Source organism: Gymnogyps californianus, chromosome 2 (assembly GCF_018139145.2).
Source record: "Gymnogyps californianus isolate 813 chromosome 2, ASM1813914v2, whole genome shotgun sequence".
NCBI classification, from domain to species: domain Eukaryota; kingdom Metazoa; phylum Chordata; class Aves; order Accipitriformes; family Cathartidae; genus Gymnogyps; species Gymnogyps californianus.
In genome coordinates, this window is record NC_059472.1 from 80,012,675 (window position 1) to 80,038,055 (window position 25,381).

Below are 25,381 nucleotides of genomic sequence, written 5' to 3' on the forward strand. Positions count from 1 at the left end.
ACACATCCACAATGAAGGAATGCTCTGAAGAGATAAATACAGGCTATATGACCTGAAGGCTCAGAGGAGAATAATGACATGATTGATCACAACTGTTGAAAAGGAAGCCAAACTCATCTCAATGCCAAAGGAAACCCAAGGGTGCTTTTGTTTTCGACAAACTGACTGTATCAGCAAAGTATTTCAACCGTTTGCATAACTGCTTGTCCCTGAATAAAAGGAATGCAGACGCAGAGCAAAACAAAACTAGTTTTAGGGGTGCTTCTGGTTAAAATAACATAACTTCTATAGGTATTGGATCTGCTTATAAATTATGATCCTATAACTCTAATCAAGAGTATCTTTTACTCATATAACTCTAATAGGTATTTAGCTTATTGTTTTATGCTTTTCTGCAGAGCCCAGTCATTCCCTCAGCAGTGATTTTGCCTGCTGTGATTCCACCTACAATTAGTGACTGATGAAGTCACAATGCAACAGCACAGACTCCAGGCAAGTGGGCTGGGCTGGGCTACACCTCCTGCAAGACGAGCCTCACTCCCCAGCGGTTGCTAGCCTTGAGCTCCAGGCGTGTAGGACAGCTCACTCTATTGGACTCCGAGAGTGATGTCAGAAGGAGTATGTTCCCCATCGTGGAGCTTGCTGGATAGCTTTATATGAATTATATGGAGCACTTAATGAACCAAGTAATGGCTCAGCTTTGTACCAAGTTTGCGAGACCTCAGGACTGAGCCTTGCCAGGCTTTCTCTGTCTGAACTTTTCTTGATCCACCTGCACCTTTGTTTTACTTGGTTTAGCTGCAACAGTAATTTCTGTAATCAAGCAGGTGCCTATGGCTAATTTGTTATGACCATAGTTTATATAGATAGAAGTATCACGCAGTCATTCTGTGTACAGCGAGGTATTTAATGCCACTAACAGATGAGATACAGGCCCATCATGATAGCAGTGGCCTTCAGAAGTAAAGGCAGAGTAGCATAGTACAGGCATGAAGGGAAAAGAGATGGGCCACCAACTTGGCACTGGAGACCCCACGGCTATAAACAACTTAGCCAGATCAGCATGGGGAGCGTATATGTGGTTAACCCCAATATAAAAAACAACAAACAGAAGAACTCTGAAGCTGTGGGCTTCAGCTGACTTCAAACACATTCCTTTCTAGTGACTGGGGGATGCTCAGCGTTATGATGGTGAGCATATTCTAGATAACGAGATTCATGTTTATATTTTGTCAATTATATAGCGCAGTTGCTATACTCCACTAACTGTAATTGCTAATTAAATTGTGATTTGAGTGCATTGTATCACTGTGCTAAATCAAAATCCCCTGTAACTGCAAGTAATGTCAAATTAATTAAACTTTGTACTATATATTAAGTCCTCCACATATGGAATATCTAAAAGAACACGGTCAAAGAGTATTGCATTATGACAAGGCCTCACAACAAAAAAAGGTAACATCCTAGAAAAGACATGTCAAAATTTAAGCCGCTATCATCTCATCATACCTACCCCTTAAATGAAAAAAAACCAAACAAACAAACAAAAAAAACCCCACCAAAACAAAACCAACCCAACCAAACCAAACAAAAAAACCACCAAAAAAACCTTCCAATGAAATCTTTTAAAAAAGAAAAAGGAGAAAACACTCTTTGGGCCTCAGGACTTGAATTTGCTGTGTGCATAGAAAAGGAAAATGTATGTATAAAGAGTAGCAGGGAACTCATGCAAAAAGTCTGGCTCCAATGTTAAGCATGTTACAGGTTATACATGTAAAGCCTCCCTCCAAAACAAAGTGAGTGATGTTCTACCAAAAATGCAATGTTAACCTTGAAGGAAAGAATTATGAATTAAGCAATTAATTTGTCTAGAACTTTACTACGAATCTTCAAATCTTTTTTAAAGATTAATGTCTTTCGCTAACCTTTTATCCCTTCACACTGGAAAGGTTCTCACCAGAGGCAACTATAGAATAAGTTTCTGTCACCAGAAATTTCAGAGATAAATACTTCATTTTCACCACAGAGGAGGAAAAAAAGAGAAGTACATGCTACACATTGCTAAAATCAATTTATTGTGTGATTCTAAACTGGTTTAGTGTTATCATAACTACATAACTTACAGCCAAAGTTAAGCTTATTTGGGTAGTAATGTACCTTAACTCTCAGGTGTAGACCTAAGTTTAAACTTAGCTTAGCATTTGCTGGGTTCTAGTTTTCTTGTTTGGGGATAAACAGAATTGTAACATATTTTATCCAAGTGTAACATGCATAGCATTCAACTATCCGTTATGTAGCTTTTTCCAGGAATACAAAAGATTTAAATTACCCACAGAAAGATACAGTTCCATTTAGCAGTAAATGCATCAGGAGTAAAAAAATGCCACCACGTGAGAAAACACATAGAAACAGATGGGAAAACACAATAAAAGTATTCAAGTTTTCAAAATGACATAAAAGGAACAAAAATTGCTAAAACAATGACAAAAATTAAACCTCTTTCAAAACTGAAGTTGTAAGAGCAAGCTGCACAAAAAGTATTGGCAAGACAAGTTAAAGGAGAAGGGTCACTGTGGAATCTGGAGAGTGCTTTTATGTCTTTCTTTCATTTCCAGAGAAGAGAAGACAGAAGAAATAAAAACAATCACTAACTGAAGTGTTCACAGTTTGGTCTTTTAAAAGCACTTTCTTTTCTCTGTAGAAGAGGTATGCTGGTTTTGAAAGCCATGGGCCTCACAGCCTCAAGTATTTTCTATGCAAATAGAAGTTACTATTGATGGATATTGCTTAATTCAAGCATAGAAAGAGAAAAATACTGAAAACAGGTAAGATAGCTAAGTCTCAGGAACATAACGTATACAGAAACATGATTGTGACTTCCTTTTAAACAAAGAAGTGGGGCAGAGTTGGGGGAGACACACCCAAAACCTCCGCTCCCCTGTATATTTAAATAGGGATGTTATGTTGGACTTTCTGAATCATTCCAAATACTACAAAAGAGTTGACTAAACCCATGGCTTCAAGTATATTTTTACAGCTGCTGTGCTAAAAAGCCCAGTCCTTGACAACAAGTTGGCAAATTGATCCAACCACCCTTCGCCAAAAAAGAAAACAACACACTCAACCTTCCATAACACAAAGCTGCCCTCTTATCTTTTCGGATGGTTATTTTCAGCTCGCTCAGCTCCCCAGCAGCATTCCCCAGGTGGCTGCGTAAGTCCACATTTGTCAGTACAACAGAGGGAGCTGCGTCAGTACAGGAAAAAGCACAACTTGACTAGCCACTTCTAACTATTTTAAGTTCATTTAGATCTCCCTCTCAAGTGACAACTTTAAGGTGCGATCGAGAATCTATTCCACTATGCTGGTTAAAAGACTTGGGTTTAGGTGTGAAAATATTTTACATTTGAAACAGCCCCAATGAATGATACCAGAGAAAAAGAAATCAACGATGTTAAAATGTTAGAAAAGTAATATGTTAAAATGTTAGAAATTTAATACACTAAAATTTAAATTCTATTGAAATTGAGATATTATTACTTTCTTAGACTATCTTTATTCGAAGTTTGAAATTCTTCCGCTAATGGCAAAAAAAATAAGTTAAGGCAGAAGTGCCTGTGGATCAGCAAAAGTGTGTTCATATACTGGCTGCATGATAATAAAGGATATTTTGCCTTTCTTTGTGATGGCCTTTAATAGTGCTTTAAATTAACATTAGACTGAGCTGTCACTAAGTGGCATTCTACTCAGCTTCTCTGAAATTCCTGGCTTTGAACTACTAATTTTTCAACATTACTTTAAGTCAAAATAGCATCATATTTAACTCTAATTTTATTCTGATAATTGGCATTTTCTTCCCTCTCTTCAAAGATGGTTTTGCTGGGAGGATATATTCTCCCAATACTCTTCTATCAGACTAAATCTTCACCGATATTTTGGTGAATATCATGTATTACAATATGGCATGCATTACATTAGGGAAGACAGCTGCAAAAGTCATTCTGTGATCAGACTTGGGGCTCACTACTTGGATGACTGTATGAAATGTCATGACCTGCTGGTCAGACTAGATGATTTCACAAGTCTCTTCTGGCCTTAAAACCTTAAAAAATAGTCTGAATTGAAATATCCATCTAGATATGTGATTTTGTTCTAAAACTTCAATCATGATATAAAGACATGGGAAAAACAATCTGGCAGAGCCAAGAAAAGAAATTAAATCTTTCAACTTCTACAGCCATTTCTATCTGCAGTTTTACTTACATATACATATATAAGATGTGCATGACATACATAACCCTGTTTCCAAACAGTACTAACAGCTAACATACAAGTTCACTTAAGTCATGTATATTATTTAATACTGACATGCATTACCACGCTTAGTCATTATTACCATGTATGTGGTTTTTAGTCTAGTTTTAACCGCAATTTCTTGACAAACGAGTAGCTTTCTAATGGGAAAATTGGTAAATATTTAAAAGTAACAGAAGTTACTTTAGAAAAAATACAAGTCTTACAAAGCTGGGATGTTTTTAACCCTAAAGATGACACACTCATTCTTGTTTTAACCCCAAAAAAAAAAAAAAGCTATCAGCAACCATCTCAAAGCCAAAGACTTCTGTTTTCTCTGGAATCAGCACTATGATTTAAAGAATGTATTAATCAATCATTTATTTAAACAGTGTGAGAATTATTCCAAAAGTCCTAGAGCCTAAGCTTTTTCTGGAGAGAGGGGGAAATGAAGACAGGCATCTAGAAACAAGTATCTTTATTGGAAATAGGTAGATTTAAGAAGGATTCAAAAGAAATATTAAACATTACGCAACTTGTTCTTTGCATAAGTTTTCTGAAAGGGAAAGAGCTGTTCCCTGAAACAGGCTACTACTAAGATGGTAAAGGAAACTAAAGTCAGAAAGAAACTGAAATGAATGTACGATACTATTTCTGAGATGAATATAGTTGTCAGTGCTTCAAGATGGATCTCACTCTTAGCAAATTATTTTATCTCATGTTCTCCAAGTGTTTTTATTAAAAAAATCTGCCAAAACAAGCCTCTGCTGGGTCATTGTCACTACATTCCTCCTCAGCTTCCAAGGGAGCAGTTTCTGTATGCCAAGAACCAAAGTACTGTGAACCACATACAGCTGGAGACTTCCAGAAAAAACATCAGCTTTACTGCATATTTATTCAAAAGGTTCTCCAGCAGCTATTTCTACCTTCAAAACAGCATTATCAATAGCTCTCTTCCCAGGAATTTTTTAACACCGAGTGGGGTCAGAAGTCTCCTGCACAGGTGGAAATTCCCAATCAGAAACACATCATGCTTTTTGCAGAAGAAATAGTTGTATCTATCACATATGTTCTCACAAATCAGAGTCCTGGTATCTCATTTTGTTTGTTGAAGAATTTTGCCCATATTTACAGACACAAAAGCAGATGACAAAGCAGAAACAGACACAGCCTTATGTTTTCTAAAACCTATGAAGCATTGGGCCAAATGTGTTTGCCAGCATATCATAAGAAAGGAAAAAATCCTTCTTCATACACAGATATTTAACCACATTTTATACAGCTTGGAAAACTGAAACTATTTGTCTAGTCGTTTAAAACTACTTGATGATTTCTCTTTAAAGAACTTGATTCTGACTGTCTAAAACCAACCAACAAATCACAAAAAACCCCAACAGCTTTCACTTTCACAGATGTTATTAACCTTTCTTCTTCATGAGGACAGCTTGAAAACACCTAAGCCAAAGTTCACTGCCTGGCATCTCATGATTTCTTAGACATATAGTGTATGATTCTGACCTCCCCTCCAGCAGTGCCTGCTGACCTTAAGAAAGTTAGCAGCAAGGGGGAAAAAAATGGATTCACATTCCTTATCCATCACTTCTTCTCAATTGCATCTCAGAAGTCTGAAACCCAAAAGGGATTCAGCACGCTTGTCCATAGGCAGAATACAAATGAAATGGCTTATACATTAAAGCAAGGAGTTCAGGATTTGAATTTCCTAAAATCAACCTAACTCCTCAACAACAAAATACAGGCTTCAATTTCTATTTTGACAGAAATCCTCACCTTGAAAAGCATGTGACTAAATCTTCTGGTACAGTCATGACCAGCATGAATGCCACTTTATATTTGACATATCAAGGACAATTTTTTAGACCAAATAAATTTTTTACACCCAATAAATCTGTTCCTCAAAATAGGACAGCACAAGGATACGTGTTCTTCAAACTAAGCACAGCAAAGCTTCAGATTTTCTGAATAAATTGTTTGTTTCACATAGGAAATTTAAGTAGAGCAAATAAATATAACACCTATGACTTCTTCTCTGTGCCTTCTTTCATGTATCCTGCCCTCTTCAAAGACTGCAAATACCTATTACAGTCATCAATACCATAAATCCCGTGGTTTACTCTGTTGCACTCACTCAACCATACTGTTCTAGTTATTTCACGAGAAGTAACACATGAAGTTACCACAAGAATTCCAAGAGAATTAAAAAAAGGAAACTTTTTAAAGTTAAGCATCAGCACAGATGAAGAAAATGTAACATATTTGATTCATCGGAACATACCTTAATTATGAACTCAATCATCTTTTTCTTTATTAGCAGTACTTTTGAATAATTGTCTGTGCTTATATTCCTAAAACTCTAGGTATATTTTTGCCTACAGTCAAAGGGCACATAAAGCAAAATCACATACCAGGCAGTAAAGCAATTCATTCCTTCTTCTAAAAAGCAGAGGGCTACCCATCTGAACAGTCAGTTAGAAACTTAGTTCATTTACTCCCCTAATGGAGAATCAGTGTAATGCATTTCATCTGCCTGAAGCATGGGATGGTAGCCTTATCTAGAATTCTGCCAACAGAACATTAAATAATGGAAGTCTGTCAAAACACACAATATTGTGGGGAATAGAAAAAGCCCAAAAGCAGGTTTGGGGGTTTTTTGTTTTGGTTGGGGTTTTTTTTTTCCAAATCTTTACTACAAAATAAAGAATATTGGAGTTACATGGCTTTCCCAGTAGTGAGTGTGGCTGAACATAAATGTGTGCCATTAATCCAAATTTACTGAAGTCACCATATACTCTGAGGAATGCATTCAGATCAAAAAAAAAAAAAAATCCGTCTCATTTTTGAGCTTAGTACAGTCTTCCAGCTTCAAAACGGGTCTGACTAGAGATCACCTGTCAAGAAAGAAGTTTACTTAACAGAACACCTGTGAAATTTTGGTACCCTGTACCACAATAATTCAAGAGATTATCTCGCTGGTCAGCAGTACCTTAGGTTAGCTGGCTGGGCTGTTCTTGGTGATAAGGGAATGCAGAACTCCTTTATTACAGGCTCCTTTTTGCTATGGTTCACAGGAATCAGAAATAACTTTGCCAATATTTTACCACTTTAAATCCTTTTCATCTAGTGGATTCAGCACCAATTCCCTCTAGTACTCAATTCACTGATTTATGGGAGTGGGAAGTTCAGTTGCAAAATACATGACCAGGTATAAACTAGCAGTATCATCACAAAACCCAACAACAGAGAAGAACTTCTCACTATTCAATACTTGTTTCACATTCTAACAGGCAGATGCAGCATATCTTCTACCTATGTAACTTTCCTGTAAATTTTTTCCAACATCAGAGAGTCAAAAGCTAAGGCAGGTATTTTTCTTCAAAATAATACAGTAACACAGGCTGAAACACTGGTACATGCCAAAGTAATGCTATTGCCCTGGAAGGGAATATGCATACAAACATCTAAACCATGGGTAGTTCCAATACAACAATGTGCCATGAATCTTAAGGTACAACTTCTCATTACAACCTTTCTTTCTTGCACTCCTCTTTTCAGAACCAGAAAATACGACTAACCTTTAACACCCAAAAGAGAGAACTGGTACATATCAAAAAGAAAAAATGAAGAGCAAGGTCACAATTTTTATAAAGTCCAATGACTCAACAGCTATTACTCCAATGGTGTTAGATATCATAAGCTGAATTCATGCATTAATTTTAGTAAAGAAGCACTGAATGTCTTAGGCAGGAAAAGATCACTACTTTATAACTGGAGAACTAATTTAGACACCTTCAGCAAGGAGAAAGCTGACTAAAAGTAGCTATCTTTTCATGTCTCTCTTTGGGATACCTGTTGCTGCTGTTGAGCCAAATGAGATAGTGACTGAGACCAAGTGTTTTCATGAACTGGAATATTAACCATCTCCAGATGTACAAAGAGGCACTAAGCAAAATCTCAGACACTCCGCCCACAAAAATTTACATTAAAGTGTCCAAACCTGTCTTAGTAGAATTGAGCAGATAATCACACTAAAGACCTTTCTTTCAAAAATTTCTAATACTTTTGGTTTTAATCATCCAAGGCTGAAAGCCTCTGTCCCTACCCAACGTTGCCCTAAAATAATCTCACATCAAGTTTTACACAAAAAAACCCCAAACCATGCATATGTTAAATTCTAAAATCCTAGGATTGTTATAAACCCTTTTAACTAAAAAGTCTAGGATAACACATCTTCTCCACAACTACTCATTTGTCTATAGTTCTTATATGCCATGCCTATATGGTGTAACTCCACATGCAGATTACCAACAAGAAAAGGAGAGATCTCTGAAAACCACCATTCACAGTAAAGAGTGAAAGTGGAGAATAAAATGAACAATTCCATTAAATTTTATTAAATTTATTGTAGGACAGCACATGGAAGTATACTAAGACATGAAGAAATATTTAACATTCTTTACAATACGCATTTGTGAATGAAATTATTCAGATATCACCTATGAAACCTTTGTAAAAAAACACTAAATCATATTATGGTTTTCTAGCCTGCGGATGCAGCACTTGCATACCTGTTCTTTAACTGAAGCTAGAATGGCAGAGGTTGTCTCAGTTTCAGAGCCATCACCATTGGATGTGTTCAACACAGGACTAAGGGAACTTGTCTTGTCAGAAGACGAGGGCTGGTCTGGAACAGGCATAGCTTCTGCAGTTTATGGAAAAACAAAACAATGATTTTGTTATTAGAAACCTGATACATATCAGAAACCATATGCATATAAGAATAATACTAATTTAAGGAAAAAATTGTAGAACGTGCTTCTGTTCTGTAATATAGAATTAATATATCACTTATTTAAGACTAAAACTAGTTCTAAAATAATTATAAAACAAAATATTAAATGATGTCCCAGTCTTACTCCAAAATATTCACCACAGTACATCTGGAGAGGATTCAAATCATTTACAGCTGTGATTTTTGTACAGTATTCCAGTGGCAGCATCCAACATGAAATTACAATATCATGAAAGTAATGAATCATGAAATGCTTTGCAAACAGAAAACCAACAAATGATACATGAGAGAAATATAAAACATCTAGTATTGACTTCTAACGTGCATGATTATTGAATGTGTATTATATTTTAAGCCTAGGTAACTAACTTTGCCTTTCTTCTAGTCTAGAAGGTGATTTTGACAACATTTTATCAGAGTATTTTTGAAAAAAACAGCACACCAGTTGTTAAGCCATTTTTGAGACCTGTTACAAAAAAAAAAAAGATTCTTAGCACTTGAAGGAATTTCTAGTACTCTTTTTTTACAGAGCAAAACGGTGGTGGTGACTGTGGAAAGATTTATCTTTCTGAAGGCTAAGCTATAGTGTAGCATCTCTGTTTAAATGTCACTATACGCACGTCTCTGCAGGCAAGTTGTGCCACATGCCAGAAGCAAAGGAGCAGAGAGGCAGCTTGCATGGTTATGTGCAGGCAAGTTAGGATAAGATCACGTTCATGTGGGAGCTGGCCAGAATTATTCTGTGGAAGAGAACTGGCCCACAGGCTGCCAGCTGGACGGGCATCCTAAAGAGCAGTGGGGTTATTCAGAGGGATATCATCAGAGTCGTATGTGCACAGCACTCGCTGTTCACATCAATGGCAAAACTCCTGCCTTGGCTCCGTTCTGCTTTTCAAAGCCCATGTTTTTTATAAAATATAACTTCTTCTGGAAGAAATAAGTCTGAAAAAAGTGGGAAAGGGTAGTTGGTAAAAGGAATATAAAATTCAATGTCCAGAGCAAGCATCTCCGCACCATTTTGCCATGGAAATTAGGGCTCTAAAAGAAGTGGAGATGACATTCTATAAAGCTTTGGCTCTGAAGCCACAGTGCTGCCCAAGAACACTCATTCAGCCCAGCTGGGTAGCCTATTCCAAAAGCCTCCTGAAGCTCAGGACACTGGCATACATACATAAGACAAAAACATGAAAATACAGATTATTCATTAAAAAGTCAGTTATTTCTCATATGAGAAATCTCCCTAAATCTCAGGCTAGATTAGTTTATATATTGAAGCATGAGATTATATATAATTTTAATTAAAAAAGCTACATATTTTCACACGGCTCACTTTTTGTAAGCAAATCACTGAAAGTGGTAAACACTGAATCTCTGGCTCTGGTAATGTCCTTTCTCCAGATACGTACACTATTTGAAGTTCACCTTCAAAAATTCAGATGATATACCTGTCTCCTTCTATCACAAGTACAAGCATACTGTACAAAACTTCTATATGATTCCAATACATCAACCTAAAATGACTTTTGAATTATATTTTCTCATTTTGTGCAACACAGGAACCAGCTTCTATTATAACAAGTTACCTAGTTTGTGGCATACAACTAAAAGTTGCTACTCTCTTGTAAAGTACCACAGAGAAGACATGTACACACATACATACACACGCTTATTCTATTACCTTACTTTCAAACAATCTAATTATTTTATTTTTTTACTAAATTATTAATTGCAGTATCATAATAGAAGCAAAGTAATTTTCTTCTTGGTATTGCAATTTACCTGAAAAAATACAAATGGCCTAACAGTTCATTTTGTAGAGCTGTATTTGCAGAAAACACTAGAGTGCAACACTCCTTGCTATCAACTGCATAGCCTGTGAAGTCCAGCTGAAAATTGTGCACAGAATGGGAGAGAGCAGAGGATTCAGTAAGGACACGTGAAGCGGTCCTACTGCCCTTGCAGACACTCACTCTGGGTGGTGGGGAGCCATCCTTCCCAGCTGGGGCGGCTCACCAGGGAGACACGTGGAACTACAACAGCATGAGGCACAAAGAACTGCCTCCCCAAGACTGCACTGGGGCAGGAAGAAACACCAGAGCTGTGAATGAGGCGCCTGCTAAATAATTTCAGACACATTGGCTGAGAGTAGCTCCCCTGCTGCAGGATTGCTTTCTCTGCAGTTGCAAAGAAGCTTCCTGTAAAAACCCCCTTTGTCTGCCTAGCCCATCCTCATGCTTCTCCAGGGCTGCCTGGCCCCTGGCAGGTAGACTCCCCTGAATCGGCTGTTTCATACACACTAGCCCAAGGAGGTAAAACCCAGCAAACTAAACCAGACTAGGAGTCACGAACTCCTTGGTCCTGCTCCCAGCTCTGCAAGTAATTGTCATTTGAGGTCCATTTAAATTCTCCTCTTCACCTGACAAATTAAGAGGACTTACCTGCTCCCCCCATCCCCAGCTCCCTACCACAGCACACAGTTACTGGGCCTGACTGGGAAAAAACAAACACCACCTGGAAGGCCTCTGGCTGCAGTCAAGGAGACCCTAATTTCCATACTGCACTCTTCCATATCAGGTAAAATTGGCAGGGTTTTGGTAAGTGTGCGTGTTTGGGGGTGGGGTTGCTGCAGAGCTGACCTGTGTCAGAGAACCTCACCCATCACCTCACCACAGGGACCAAGTCTAACATGTAGCGAGGGGATGGAACACCAGGATGGGTCGAGGTGTCTTCTCTGCATGTTCATTTAATTGGCTGTCTTATTTATTTCTCAATACCAAAATCAATAATTTAAAGCTTACATTAATTGGCAACATATCTAATTAAGTGAAATTCCCTGACTCAAGGACTGGTTTTGGCCTGTGACACTCCCTAAGAGCAAACCCAATGAGGCCCACTGAGGTATGGTGGTTTTCTGTTGCTGTTAGGTTTTCAGGAAGATGGGGGGAAATGAGCCTGCCCGAGCTGCTGGAAAAAAAAATTATCTGCTACACAAAATGCTTGCCCTAGCACAAACACTCCAAAATACTTTAAGTGTATTTGAGAGGGGCAGCAAGGCCGCACAGTGAACAAGGAAGCCACTCTGTGACCGAAAAGACGCTACTGATAAGACAACAGCAGTTTCTGTGCGTTCAAAACAATTACATCCGTGCGATACAGGCAGCAACTGCCTGCTGCTATTCTCAACTTGTTTTGAGACTGTATTCAACTTCAGTAGATTTTAACTTTTAGGCTGTAAGTTTTTGTAAACACTTTGTTTCCACCAAAGAACACTTCAAAAACTGCTTTAGTAATATACAGTTTTGCAAGTATCAGTTTACATGGGGGAAAAAAAAAATCTGATTACACAACCAACTGCTGCAATAAACTCTACTTGCTTCAAATAGGCTCAAAATCTGGACAGAACAGTAGCTAATATTCTGCAACCACTGCATGTTTCCAGGATTTTTTTTTTTTTTTAAATGTAGATCTTAGGGAAAAAAAAAAAAAGACGATAAAGACACGCTGCATGTCCTTTTCATCTAGAAACAGAGAAATCACAAGAAATGTCTCTGACATTAAAAGTAATGTTTTGTGCACCTATTAAAATATTTCTTCTCGACAGAGAATATAATTTCTAACATCTATCTCATTAGTTCAGTTTACTACTACAGTTATTCGAGGGGGAAAGACTGCAGCCAATTCCGCTTAGTAAGCTAGTATCATTGAATCTACAGCACGATGTCATTCAGCTGAGCTGTTAACATTATGCATTTTAACATTTTTTCATTACACAAATTCATGAGAAATACCATATAGAAAGGAAACACAGAATGAATTTTCAAAAGCAACAGAGAAGCTACTGTACCAAAGGTAGTTATATTAAAAGAATCATACATGAATCAGCAGTAGTGTGTCAACAGCAAACACCAACACAGCCAAGGCCCACACTTGCACTAGTCCATCTGCTCAGAGATGGACTTTTAATTTAGCTCGGTCTTCAGTACAAAAAATTGGACATTCTCAGGTTTTAATGGGACTTAAAACTGCCAGTACTGTAGAATTACAGAAAATAAGGCTGAAATGGGCCTCCAAGCCTCTAGACTACTATCAAATCTCTAGACAAGGCAGATTTTTTTCCTAAGTCATTCTGGATATTTAACACACATAACCAGTCCTTCACAGCTTCCCTCGCTGCAGCCTCCCTTGGCCACCTCTCTCTGTTCAGGGCTCCACCGGCCCTACTGGTAGAAAACTTGCTTTAGTGTTTCATATAATACATTTAAGCTTAGTGTTTCCTGTACTATCCAGCATGGACACAAAAACCTAATTATTCCAGCAGTCCTCTTCAAAAAAGCATTATCCCACATGATGATGACCACTGTACCTTTACTTCTGCTCTGGCTTCTCTTCTCTAGAAAAGCTACCCCTCATTTTCATTTTTCCTCATAAAATAAGCTGGCTGATAGCCTTTTAACCAACACTCCTGCGAGCTTAGCACTAAAAACAAAAGGAAAATTAGAGCAAGTATGAGAAGAAAAATAAAAATTAAGCAGCTTAACAGAGTACACCATAGCTGAGTAACTACAACACAAAAGTAAATCAGCTGCATTTAATTTCCACGACAGTATTTCCTATCGGTGTCACAAAAAATACAAACGAGATTCTGTAAGTCAGAGCATATACATGCTCCTGAGAGAATCAAATTAAAATCTTAGATGATCATAGATAGATGAACAGGAAAAATACTACCAGCCTTTTGGGAATATACTGGGAAGTCAGACATAAATAATTCATAGATTCCCGTACTCCACAGTGCTGGCAAAATTCTATCTGGAGTGTGACCCTTTTTTTGGGGGGGGGGGGGGGGGGGGGCGGGGTGTCTTTCTAAGAGCATCTAAAAACTTTACCGCACTTGAATGAAAAAAAAGCCAACCCTATAAACCCAAACAAACCCATCCTCTCCCCATGTTCTGGTTGCAGGTGCCCAGCTGCTGGCAGCAGGGGTGACCCCTGTGAGGAGCCCCCGCGCCGACCACAGCCGGCTCCAGCAGCCCCACCACAGGGCACAGCTGAGCCCCTCAGCCACGGGCGGGCGCCTCGGGGAAAGCCTGGATAAGAAAGGGCAAAACGCTGCCTGGCAGCCAGGGCTGTCTGAGGGAAACAGGGTGAGAAACAGCCCTGCGAGCCCCGAGGGGAGAGCAGGAGGAGGGGAGGAGGTGCTCCAGGCACCCCAGCAGAGATGCCCCTGCGGCCCCTGGAGACACCCCGGTGGGGCAGGTGTTTCCCTGCAGCCCCTGGAAGTGGAGCTGGGAGCAGGGAAAAGTGCGAGGAGGAAGGAGCAGCAGAGAGGAGCTGTTATGGACTGACCACAGTCCCCGATTCCCCATCCACTGCGTCGCTCGGGGGGAGGAGGTAGAGGAGTCGGGAGCGAAGGGGTGAAGCTGAGCCTGGGAAAAAAAAAGAGGAGGTGTGGGGAAGTTGTTTTAGGTTTTCTCTTTGTTTTTCACGGTCCAACTCTTTTAATTGGCAGTAAATTAAGTGAATTTTCCCCAAGTCAAGTCTGTTTTGCCCGTGACAGTAATTGGTCAGTGATCTCCCCGTCTTTATCTCGACCCAGGAGCTTTTCCATCTTATTTTCTCCCCTGTCAGGACAGCAGGAGAGGAGGGGCAGCAGTCAGAGAGTGGCTGGGTGGGGTCTGGCAGCCAGACCAGGTGAACCCACCACACCCCACAAGCTGGTTTTGACTTTAACAAGAAAGGTAGACAGAAATGGCTTGGGTTTTTGTTTTGTTTTTTTACTCTTGTGACAACATGGATTCCTGGATAGAGAGATAGAATCTACGATTGTGTACACTATACAACTATAATCTACAGCTGACAAATACCATGGTCACCATCTCATGAGCTAATGAAAGCCATATAAAACCTCAGCAAATTAAGATTCCCGTTAAATCACTATTAAGTACAATGGTTGAAGTATTTAAAAAAATTGATTGCACAAAATAAGAAACAGAAGAAAAAAAATAACAACAATCTATATAGCTATGGAAAACCAGTATGATAAACATCATAAAAATAAAGCCAAACTATGTAACTGAATGCCAGTTTATGGTCTGGAATACAGATGGGCAAACTCTGCTCAGTGAGGAACTGAATCAAAAGAAACTCAATAGTTTACGTGGGTACATTGGTTACTTTAACTCCCCATCAAAATAACTTCAGCAACACTTTTTTATTCTTTCCTATCTACCTACTATAGTTCCATAATCCATAACCAACTGCCAGGCATCCATCTCATTCCGTATAGCAACTGTTTTCCACCAAAATTGTTTTTCTTGTTTTGCTTTTTGTTGGTGGTTTTGTTTTTAAACTTTTTGGCCTTTATCACTTTGTAAAATTTGAATAAGATCAGTCAACAGAATTAAAAATTATTTAATATCATTGAGAAAGCCACTACAGAAACCTTTGGAAAAGCAGGTTAAAAATCACTTTTGTCATGTAACTACTTATCAAAAACTTAAAATCTGACCTGAGTCCTACTAGAAGCATTACTCCTAAGATAAACAGGACAGAGAGGGTCAGTGGGTTGGTTCTTGAGTCAGAAGGTAAGTAAAAAATAAGCTACTTCTGAGATAGTTAAACCCCCACTTCTCTCTGAACTCAAGCTATGGCTCTTGCAGTTCAAATACAGATATTTGTACTTCCTCTTATTAAGGTACCTTCTCGACGGAAAGGCACACATTTCCATTCCAGCACAAAAGGTACCCTGTATTAATACTTATAAAAGCTCCAAAACTATCACTATGAAAAACTCACAGAATTCCAATGAAAAAGTTGATTCTAAACAAACATTTTTGCGATGCCTGGAACCTTAATATGATACACTCATAAGTCTTAGAGAGACTGACCATCAGTAAAAACAAGACTACGTTATTTTCATTTTTCTAGTTAAGGAGTTAAAAAACAACACAGTAAAAAAAACAATAAAAAGGACAGACTATTTCAAGATAGTGTTTTTCGCAGAGCTGAAATAGAAATACCACACATTCAAAGTAATTGCACTTTTTCAAATGAATTGCTGATTTTCACTGTTAAATAATATCTGTGGTATCTGCTCATAAAACTTAAGGGGGAAAGGAAGAAAAGGGAACAGGAGGAGGACCTCTTTTTTAAAGCTACCTTAGAATCACAGATTATCTCGAGTTGGAAGGGACCCATAAGGATCATCGAGTCTAACTCCCTGCTCCTTGCAGGACTATCTAAACCATATGACTAAGTGCGTCATCCAGACGCTCCTTGAGCTCTGACAGGCTTAGTGCCATGACCACTTCCTTGGGGAGCCTATTCCAGTGACTGACCATTCTCTCAGTGAAGAACCTTTTCCTAATGTCCAATCTGAACTTCCCCTGATGGAGCTTCATGCCATTTCCTCGTGTCCTATCACTGGTCACCAGAGAGAGATCAGCACCTCCCCCTCCGCTGCCCTCTTTGAGGAAGTTGTAAACTGCGATGCAGTCACCCCTCAGCCTTCTCTTCTCCAAGCTGAACAAATCAAGTGACCTCAGCCACTCCTCGTAAGTCTTGCCCTCTACACACACACAAAAAATAAGAGGTTTCGCTAACTTTTAAATGCTTACACTAAGCACTCAATATAAATTTCAGAATTATTTTTTTAATTTCTCTTGCATTTCTTTTGAACATCTGCAACTTTACTTTTTCCAGTGAATTCTTGAGACTCTTCTGGGACACAGCTCTTGGGCTGGTAGCCCTTTCTTGGTCCCATGAAATTCTGTTCAAACATAAATGAATGATGAGGTGGTTTATATATCTGATGAGGTGGTTTATATATCTAATTCCTTTCTTACAGACGCATCATGAATATTTTAGCAATGTGAAAAAAAGGGGGGATACAAATTTTTATGACTAGATCCCACAAATGTCTAGCAACAGTAGTAACATGACATTCAGAACTGGGAAATGAAAGATTGCAAGACCACATTCCTTCTGTGAACCTTGGCATGGCAGTGGATGCTGGATGGCAGACACCCTTCCTCGCAGCAGGATTTCATGCCTTCTCTGAGGTAATACAACCAACTTAGCTAGTTCCAAGGTCAAATTGCAAAAGTCTGTTCAGCCTGAACTCAGGCACGGAGGTACATACACAATACACAGAGGTACGTTCTACGCCATACATAAATCCTTAGGTAAAACAAAATATTTATGATTTATAAATGCACGTGAAAATGGCCATGTCAGATCCTGTGGTTTCACTTGAACGTTTAATTTTGCACACACTAGATTTTAATCATACTGGGCAGGGATTTACTAAGTAGGGAACTAAGGAGGTGTAGTCATGAAGACGTCACTGGTAAAAGCATTTTGGTGGCATAGTTCACGAATGACGTTGCCACTTTTTCTCAGATGGGGTGGCTGCATCTGCCTTTCAGTGATCTTACTGTCCTCCTGCTCCACATCAGAAATACTATGCTTCATTCACCGCATTCATGTAGAACACTGAAAAAAACCCTAGAACTAGAAAAGCAGCAGCATCAACTGTAAACTGAGCATTTCATTCCTTTTCCAACTTAAACTGCATTGTTTTAATAGGTTCTTTTATAACCTATGCTTAAAGAAGATGGGAATATTGCTTAAAGAGGCAGACTTTCATTTTTAAATATTAGATTGGTATTACTTTAAAAGTCACTTTGTTAATGCTCTTTACATAGTCTAATGTTACATCACCCTTTCATGGGTAGAAAGTGTAGATAGGTTAAAAAAACCAAACCAAAACAAACAGCTTCACAATGTCTGGAAATGTGTGGTAAAAGCCAAGTTATGCACTACACTGGCAACTGCATCAAATCAGTGGAATTAGAAAATCCAAATACGTTTCTTTAATAAAAAGATATTGCGGTAAGGAATATGTACTCCCCAGTGGGTTTTCCCTGTACAATGAACCATTAATCAGCGAGAGCATTCATTATAAAAGTGTAAGTCATGCTGTCTTACTGCACAGCAATCAAATTTGACTTGTTACTGAGCTAATCTGGAGAACGATGAATGACACTGAAGTAGCCTTGGATAAGAACCAATCACTTAAAATAATCCAGTATGTAATTATGCATCTAGAAGTATTTTTTGCTTCCTTTCCTCTACCTTAGATATGCTGTATAGAGATTACAGTATGACTGCCATTTAATGATATGCATTTCTATTGTTCCTATTAAAGTTGCTCTTATTTTTTTGCTATTGTTTCAAAATTATGGGGACTTACTGTAAAATGAAAATACTTGAATACTTTTTTTTTTACCTAAAACTGCATGTTTATGGCTACACTTAAATTTACTGTTTATGATTTCAGTAACTCATATAAAGATTTCAGAAGCAAGGACTAACGCTGATCCTGTTTCTAGCTGTTTTAAATTTAAAAATAAATACATAAAATACTCCAATGTTCTTCATTATAACAATTGCATGATTGCCATAGGGAATGTCTATTTCTCCCTGTGTATATGAACAACAGTTGTTATTTGAAAGCCTACAGTTGTGAACAGCTCCAACACACTAGCTTCTAACAACTGTGGTAAGCAAAAAAAAGAAATAGGTTTGGCATTGTATCTATGAACATGAAAACCACTCGCTTTCATGCCGTTCACCGAGTCATTCTGATAAGCTAAGAATTCAGTGGGTGTAAGTTAGGAGCCAGAACAATATAGAATACAATAGCCCTGGCCATTCTTGCAAAGTATTGCCTAGATCACAAGTCATATTTGGTGCAGATATGGAGGGAAAAAATACCCAAAATAGTAATTCTCATTATTACATATTGTAAAGCCAAGTCAAACATTATCACATACATATGACTACTAGACTAACCAAGATGTTTACAGTAGGTTTTTGGAATAAAATCCCAACTGGAAGAAGTAGAAATTGGCACTGCTTGAGAATTTAGACGTGCAAGGAATCAGCTTCAGCAGAAAGACGACCTATTGTATTCCTTCAGTAATGTCAAACTATGGAGGTGATTGAAGGCTGAGACAGCATTGGCTCTAGGCAGCAGGATATATATCTACTAATGTTGCATTAAACTCTTCTGCAATGAAGCTGAATCCTTCAGCTGTGCGACACTGAAACAGGATAGGAAGTCTGTAAAGATAGGCTTTCCCTTCTGCACACATAACCACTGAAATTGTAGATTTCCTTTACTGTCCTATCTTTGCTGACAGTTTGATACAATTTGTGGCTGGGTAAGTATTCTTAAAAATAGGTTGATAATGTCTTGAGTCAACAGGAAGATGATAAAATCTGCCAGACCCTGCCAAATACCTCAAAGAGGAAAATGTCTCCTGATTGCCTAAGTAGTTATCACAACATCCTAAAGCATCTATCTCCTATGTTGAAATTACTAGATGGGAAAACAGATTAATTAAAGGAGACATGATATCTTAAAGACCTTTGCAAAGGCTTAAGCTCAATTAGGGATCAGGGATATGAGGGATCAAGTCAGTACTCCTTATTCTAGCTAACCCATCACAGGGGCTTTCCAAAGAGCAAGGGCTCTGTTTTCTTTCTGGGATTGTTCTTTGTCCGTAGACCCATCCAGTTCCCTGTTCACTAAGACAGGCGAGCTTGTCTCTTGTCTTCTTTTGTGACTTCAACTGTTGCATTCTCAGTTATTTCAACCATACTATTTAGGTATTTAGGGCCTCTAAGTGGATGAAAAAGAATCCTCTGGTTTTAAATTTTAGGCAAAGTTGAGGTTCAGGTTCAGTAAACCATAAAATTTCCCTCTTTTTTCTCCTGCTCTTTGCAGAAGTGTGGTAGAAGATATAAAAGATTCCAACTGTCACAGCAAAGGATAAAGACAACCATATTCTAAAGCCTGACTGAAGAGAAGTTATGTTGGCAAACTTCCCCCAACACTTTCCTTGACTTACCCTACCCTGAAGTCCTACAGATAGATATGTAATACCTAGAATGGAAACCACAATTGTTGGCATATACGCAGCCAGTATATATGAAACTTTCTATTCCCTTCTTTTCCACAGATGCCTGACTCAAAAAGGCATTTCCTGAAACAATCCAAAGACTACAGCTGAACAGGAAAAAAGATTCTTCCTCAGGGACTCTCTACTCCTGCCCTGAGTCTGATTAAAACATCTCTATTTTCCTGCTCTCCGAAGAGGAAGCAAAATGAAGGGTCTTATGCACACAGTAGCCAGTATGAGGTCTCTGCAGGCTGCATCAAGTATTTTCCTACCACTATCTACATTAACCAGTGTCAGAACGCTGGAAGCTCTGTGAAACCTGAAGTCTTGCCTAGAGCTTGAGCCACCTGCAATGCTTCCAAACTTTTTAGTTCAATATGATCCTGCTAAGTACTGTTTTGCTCAAGTAATATGTCATAGAACAAGGCAGTTTTGCTTTTTTCTATAATATTTAAAATTTCAAGTACTTCGAATTACTATACAGCCTTCCTCCTTAAAATCAAACAAAAAAATTCCTAAAGCATTCCCAATGATTTTAGTAGGATAACTCAGAAGAAGTGCTTATGAGAGAAAAGCTACAGCATTTGGCCCAAAGGTCTTTGGAAAAAAGGCAAGAGAAAGATAGCCCAATTGTACATCCCTTGCTTTTTTTCTCTCGAAGTTGAGTCAGCACCACTGCTGGGTGCATGAAGATTTAAAGATCAGACCCAAACCACGAAGACAGTACTGTGTCAGTTAACTACCTCCAGCCCCCTTCTCTGTCAATATAGCAACTGAATAAGTGATTAATCAGGACAGATAAACCACATGCTGGCTTGAAACATGTTCCTACTTCATTGGTACTGAAACCACCTACCTAATCTGTAAGAATATACCCTAACCAGCTAGCATGCACCACCCGAGAACTGAGCAACCTCCTAAAATTCTTATGAAAATATTTCACAGTTGGAGTCAGCAACACGATCACAAAGAGAAACCAGCATAAAAATTGAAACTCCTGTCAATATTTTAGAGAACTCAGCATGAGGATTTAGAATAATTGATTTCAGTTTTACTGAAAAGTCTATTCATAAATCAAGCAAAATTGTTCCATTCATGGAATCCAGTAAGAGAATATTGTTTGCTGGTGTTACCGAGGGAACGGGAGTTCTTATTTCAGTGACAATGCCAATATCCTCAAGCATACAGAGCAAAATGCACATCTACAAACAAAAGCCAGAAACACTCCTACAGTGAATTCTTAAAATCTTGTATGACCTAGATACCATAGGAGTAGGTGACACTAACATAATATGGGGTGTTCCTTTGTTGTTTTTTTTTTGTTCATTGGTCATTTATTGACTGGGAGTGACTTGAAAATTTAAGTGATGTCATGTTCTGGGTCTGGTTGGGATGCAGTTAATTTTCTTTAAAGAAGCTCATATGGGGGTGCTGTGGTTTAGATTTGTGATCAAAATAGTTTTTCAGCTACTGCTGAACGGTGCTTGCACAGCATCGAGGCCTTCTCTCTTTCTCACTCTGCCCCTCAGCGAGGTTGGGAGAGAACACAGCTGGGACAGCTGACCCCAACTGACCAAACAACTTTGGTGTATCAAAGTACTTCATACCATAGAATATCATGGTCAGCAATAAAACTGGAGGGGCAGTTTCTCCAAAGTAGCTGTTGCTTGGGGACTGGCTGGGCATCAGTCAGGTGGTGAGTGAGTGTTTTCGCATCATTTGTTACTTTTTTTTTCCTTTTTCTTTCAGTTATTAAATTGTCTTTATCTTGACAGACTAGAGGTTTTTTCCTCACTTTTGCCGGTCCAATTCTCTCCCCCATCCTGCTGTGGGGGGTTAACAAACAAGTGGGTGGGGGCTTAGCTGCTGGCCAGGGTCAACCCACCACACACCATGGCTAAGTAATTCCCCCCGAACACCACCAACAGTAATAAGAATAAAAAAAAGGTTGTAATGCAAGAGATGGGGTCAATGGCAGCAACACCTGAGGACACACATGCATTAAAAAGAACAGAAATAGCGAGGCAAAAGCACAGCCCTTTGAGGCAAGTAATCCACTAAGGTTCTGTGCCAAAGTAGACTGTTTATTACTACTACTTTAAATTTAAATTGCAGGCTGATTCATGCTGACTACTCTTAATGTTTCCCATGGCTCTGAACCTGAAGGAGGACAGACAGTTCTGGTATTGGTGTAATCTCAGGACTAATCTACTTCCTCACTAATTCCTACAGTTAAGGAGCTTACTTGTATATATCATACTGAATTGCACAGATCCTCTTTGCCTCACGTCTCACTCTTATTAGAACCAGACAGCAGAATGCATACTTCCAAGCCCCATACAACACTGTGCAATGTACCTCCAGGCTAACCTTCAGAGACACAATGTCTAGCAGTTAGGGCTGCACTAGGGAACCAAGACAGCAGTCACTCTGGGATTCCTTTCATGGCTGTATCCCTTAAACGGAGAGCCGGTAGAAGAGCACGAAGTCTCCTCACTTGTTCACTACATGATGAAGTAGGGACCTGCTGGGATAAGGATGTCTTCTCTTTTAAATGGTTGGATCCACCTCCCCCAGCCTGAGATGAGCATGACAATCAAACATTTCCTTAGCATTTTCCTGAAAAGCTGAGCTCGGTCTGCAGATAGATTGACTGCCATGCTTTTCTCTCTCTCCACATACAGTATCCTGCTGGTGTAATATTGGCAGAGCTGTCTGGTGGATGGGCAGACTACTGAGCAGTACTCCTAATGGGAACTGTGGCTGCTCGTCTCCTCACTCCTTTTGATATGGGCTTATGAATACAGCCCAAGCCCCACAAAAAGTACCAAATCCCACATCAGATTCCTGTGTGGTAAAATGAGCTCAGAATCCATCATTTTATAGGTGAAGTTGGGATGTTGTACTCTCCTTCTTCTCCATAACTGCATCATTTTACATTTATCCACATGGATTTTTATCATCCATTATTTTGTTTTTTTGATTTCATAAACTCTTTACAATATTTTGAGACCCTAAGGCATCCCCACAAAGAATGTTGCGGTATGGGAAGCTCCCCAAACATATTTCACGGCCAAGAAAGACTAAAAAAACCCCTTAGTTTTTCTTCACTCTCTGTAGCAGTTAGCATGAGTTATATCTAGACAGGATAGCTGTTAGCATAAGCCGGTAAATGTTAACCAACTCTTTACTGTGGCAAAAGCAGATGAAATATAGTCAACCACCCGTCCTGAAGAACAGAATAGGTTTTGTGTGCTGAAGAAAACAGATAGTCGAACTATGCAAACAGCCGGTTGATCATCAGAAAGTGCAAACATGTCCAGAAGTATCTGGAACAAGCAGATTGTGAGCAGCAACAGCAGCAACCGCAAATCAGAGAAGATCACCATCTGAAAGGACTAATCACCAACACTGTATTCCCTGCCCAATCCTGTAACTAAAGATACTTAATATTGTGGGAAAACAGAGTACAAAAGAGAGAGATGAGAACCTCATGACCCTGCACTGGAATTTGGGACCATCTCACCAACACTCAGAGGACCTGAGAGCACCAGAGAGCACCCAGGGGACCCCATGACCCCACACTAGGACTGCACACAGCCCAGCTGGAAACATTGTGCTGACCCGCTTGACTTCTCTCTCTCTCCCCCATGGAAAAGAGAAGGTGTGTGAGAAACCACTGCACTAACCTGCCCAGTTTTTCTCCTGGAGCAAGTCATCTGTCCCATGGAACAGTGAAATCATGTAATTCTTAAAACTGCGTATATGTGTGATGAAAGTGTTTTGGTATCCAAATCCATTTAGCCTCCATACTGTCATTTGGTCTTAAATGGCAACAATCTCTAACTGTCCCTATTGCTACTAGCCCTACAGACTCGCTGCCAAGCTTCTTGCTCCAGATATTAAAAAGTTTTCATTAACTTTTTATGCTTTTTCTTGTTTCTTAAGCTTTTTCTGATCTGCTTATTATGTTTTTACATTTATCCTGCTGAAGTGCAAAATCCTTTCTATTTCTTACATGGGAACTCCACCTCAGCACTTGATTCTGCTGGATACCCACGCCAGCTTTCTTCTGTTTTCTTGTGGTACTCAGTTGTTCACCACTCCAGAGTCATGTCCTTCACGTAAACTCTGTGCCTCCTTCAAAGAATTAGTCTTGTTACTGACCACTTTTAGCTTCCTTGAGAAATGTTCTTTCCCCATGACCTTCTAGAGTTGAGCTCAGTATGGCAGATACTTTGACTCTGCCAATTTCACCATCAGTGGAAAAATTAGAATACAAGCAGCAGGCTAGTACCTGCTTTCCTGACAATAGGTTTTGATCATATATACTTTTAAAACTGAGGGGTTTCCTGCTCCCAATATACTGCTCCAAAAGTCATATCTGTACAGCTCTTTGCATTTTCTGTGCTTGGTATAATAAGTGCAGTTCACTTTCTCTCTCTTTCTCTCACCTAATCAGCAGGTTAATAAATAGTCACATTTGAGCAGTGGTGAGTGAAGATCTTTTAGTTAATGTCTATAAGAAAAATAAATTTTCATTTTGTATAAATAAATATAAATGTATATAAATTTTCTATAAATAAAATGAACTTTTATTATAAGAAAAATATATGGCTTTTAGATCGGAAGACACCTGTAATGTTCATATAAAAGCAATGGTAAGTGTAGTGCTATGAAGTCTGAGAGAAGACAAAGTAACATGTTATCCACACAGTTCTGCTTTAGGATATACATGTACTTAGTACCACTGCCATAGTTTTCTTTGTGTGCCTGACTGCTCATAAAACTGTAACTCCTAAAATGGTGACAAGAGAAGGGAAATGTATAGCTGAAATTACAAGTTTACAGAAGCACAAAGGATAAAATAAAAACTTCTCAGCTAAGTAAACATGAAAAATAAACTACTTCTGTTACCAAAAACAAACAGAAAAATAAACCATTCATATGAGATGGCACATTTCTAAGGATCTGCCTAGTTTTTCCACAAAATTCAATAGCATTCCTGACGCTGTGTGCATCTGAGATGCCAGAAAACTTTCTCTAAATAATTTATATGCCCTACCTCATTATCTTAAAATGAGGATATAGGGAGTGCTACTGTATCAGCCATCCCAGCACTCTTAAGAAAAGAAAATGCTACTGTTCCCTTTTTACAGAGTGGAGAGGCACAGAGAGGCAAAGTATCTCACCTAAGATGCAACAGAAATCTAAAGCAGATCAGAGTTGAATCCAGCTCTCCCAAGAGTCAAACTTTGTTGATCTATATGACACACGAAAAGGATATCAATTTACAGTGTTATCTTTATACACA

At 38.8% G+C, this 25,381-nt stretch overlaps 1 protein-coding gene across 2 annotated transcripts in view; it reads right to left on the reverse strand.

The window, feature by feature from the left end:
- The window catches only part of CTNND2 (catenin delta 2), a 700,253-nt gene that overhangs the window by 563,542 nt on the left and 111,330 nt on the right, over positions 1-25,381 (reverse strand). For both annotated transcript variants that reach the window (XM_050891195.1, XM_050891194.1), the window contains exon 2: positions 8,877-9,010. In XM_050891195.1, coding sequence (XP_050747152.1) covers positions 8,877-9,010 — 134 coding nt within the window. The remainder of the gene's footprint in view (positions 1-8,876; positions 9,011-25,381) is intronic.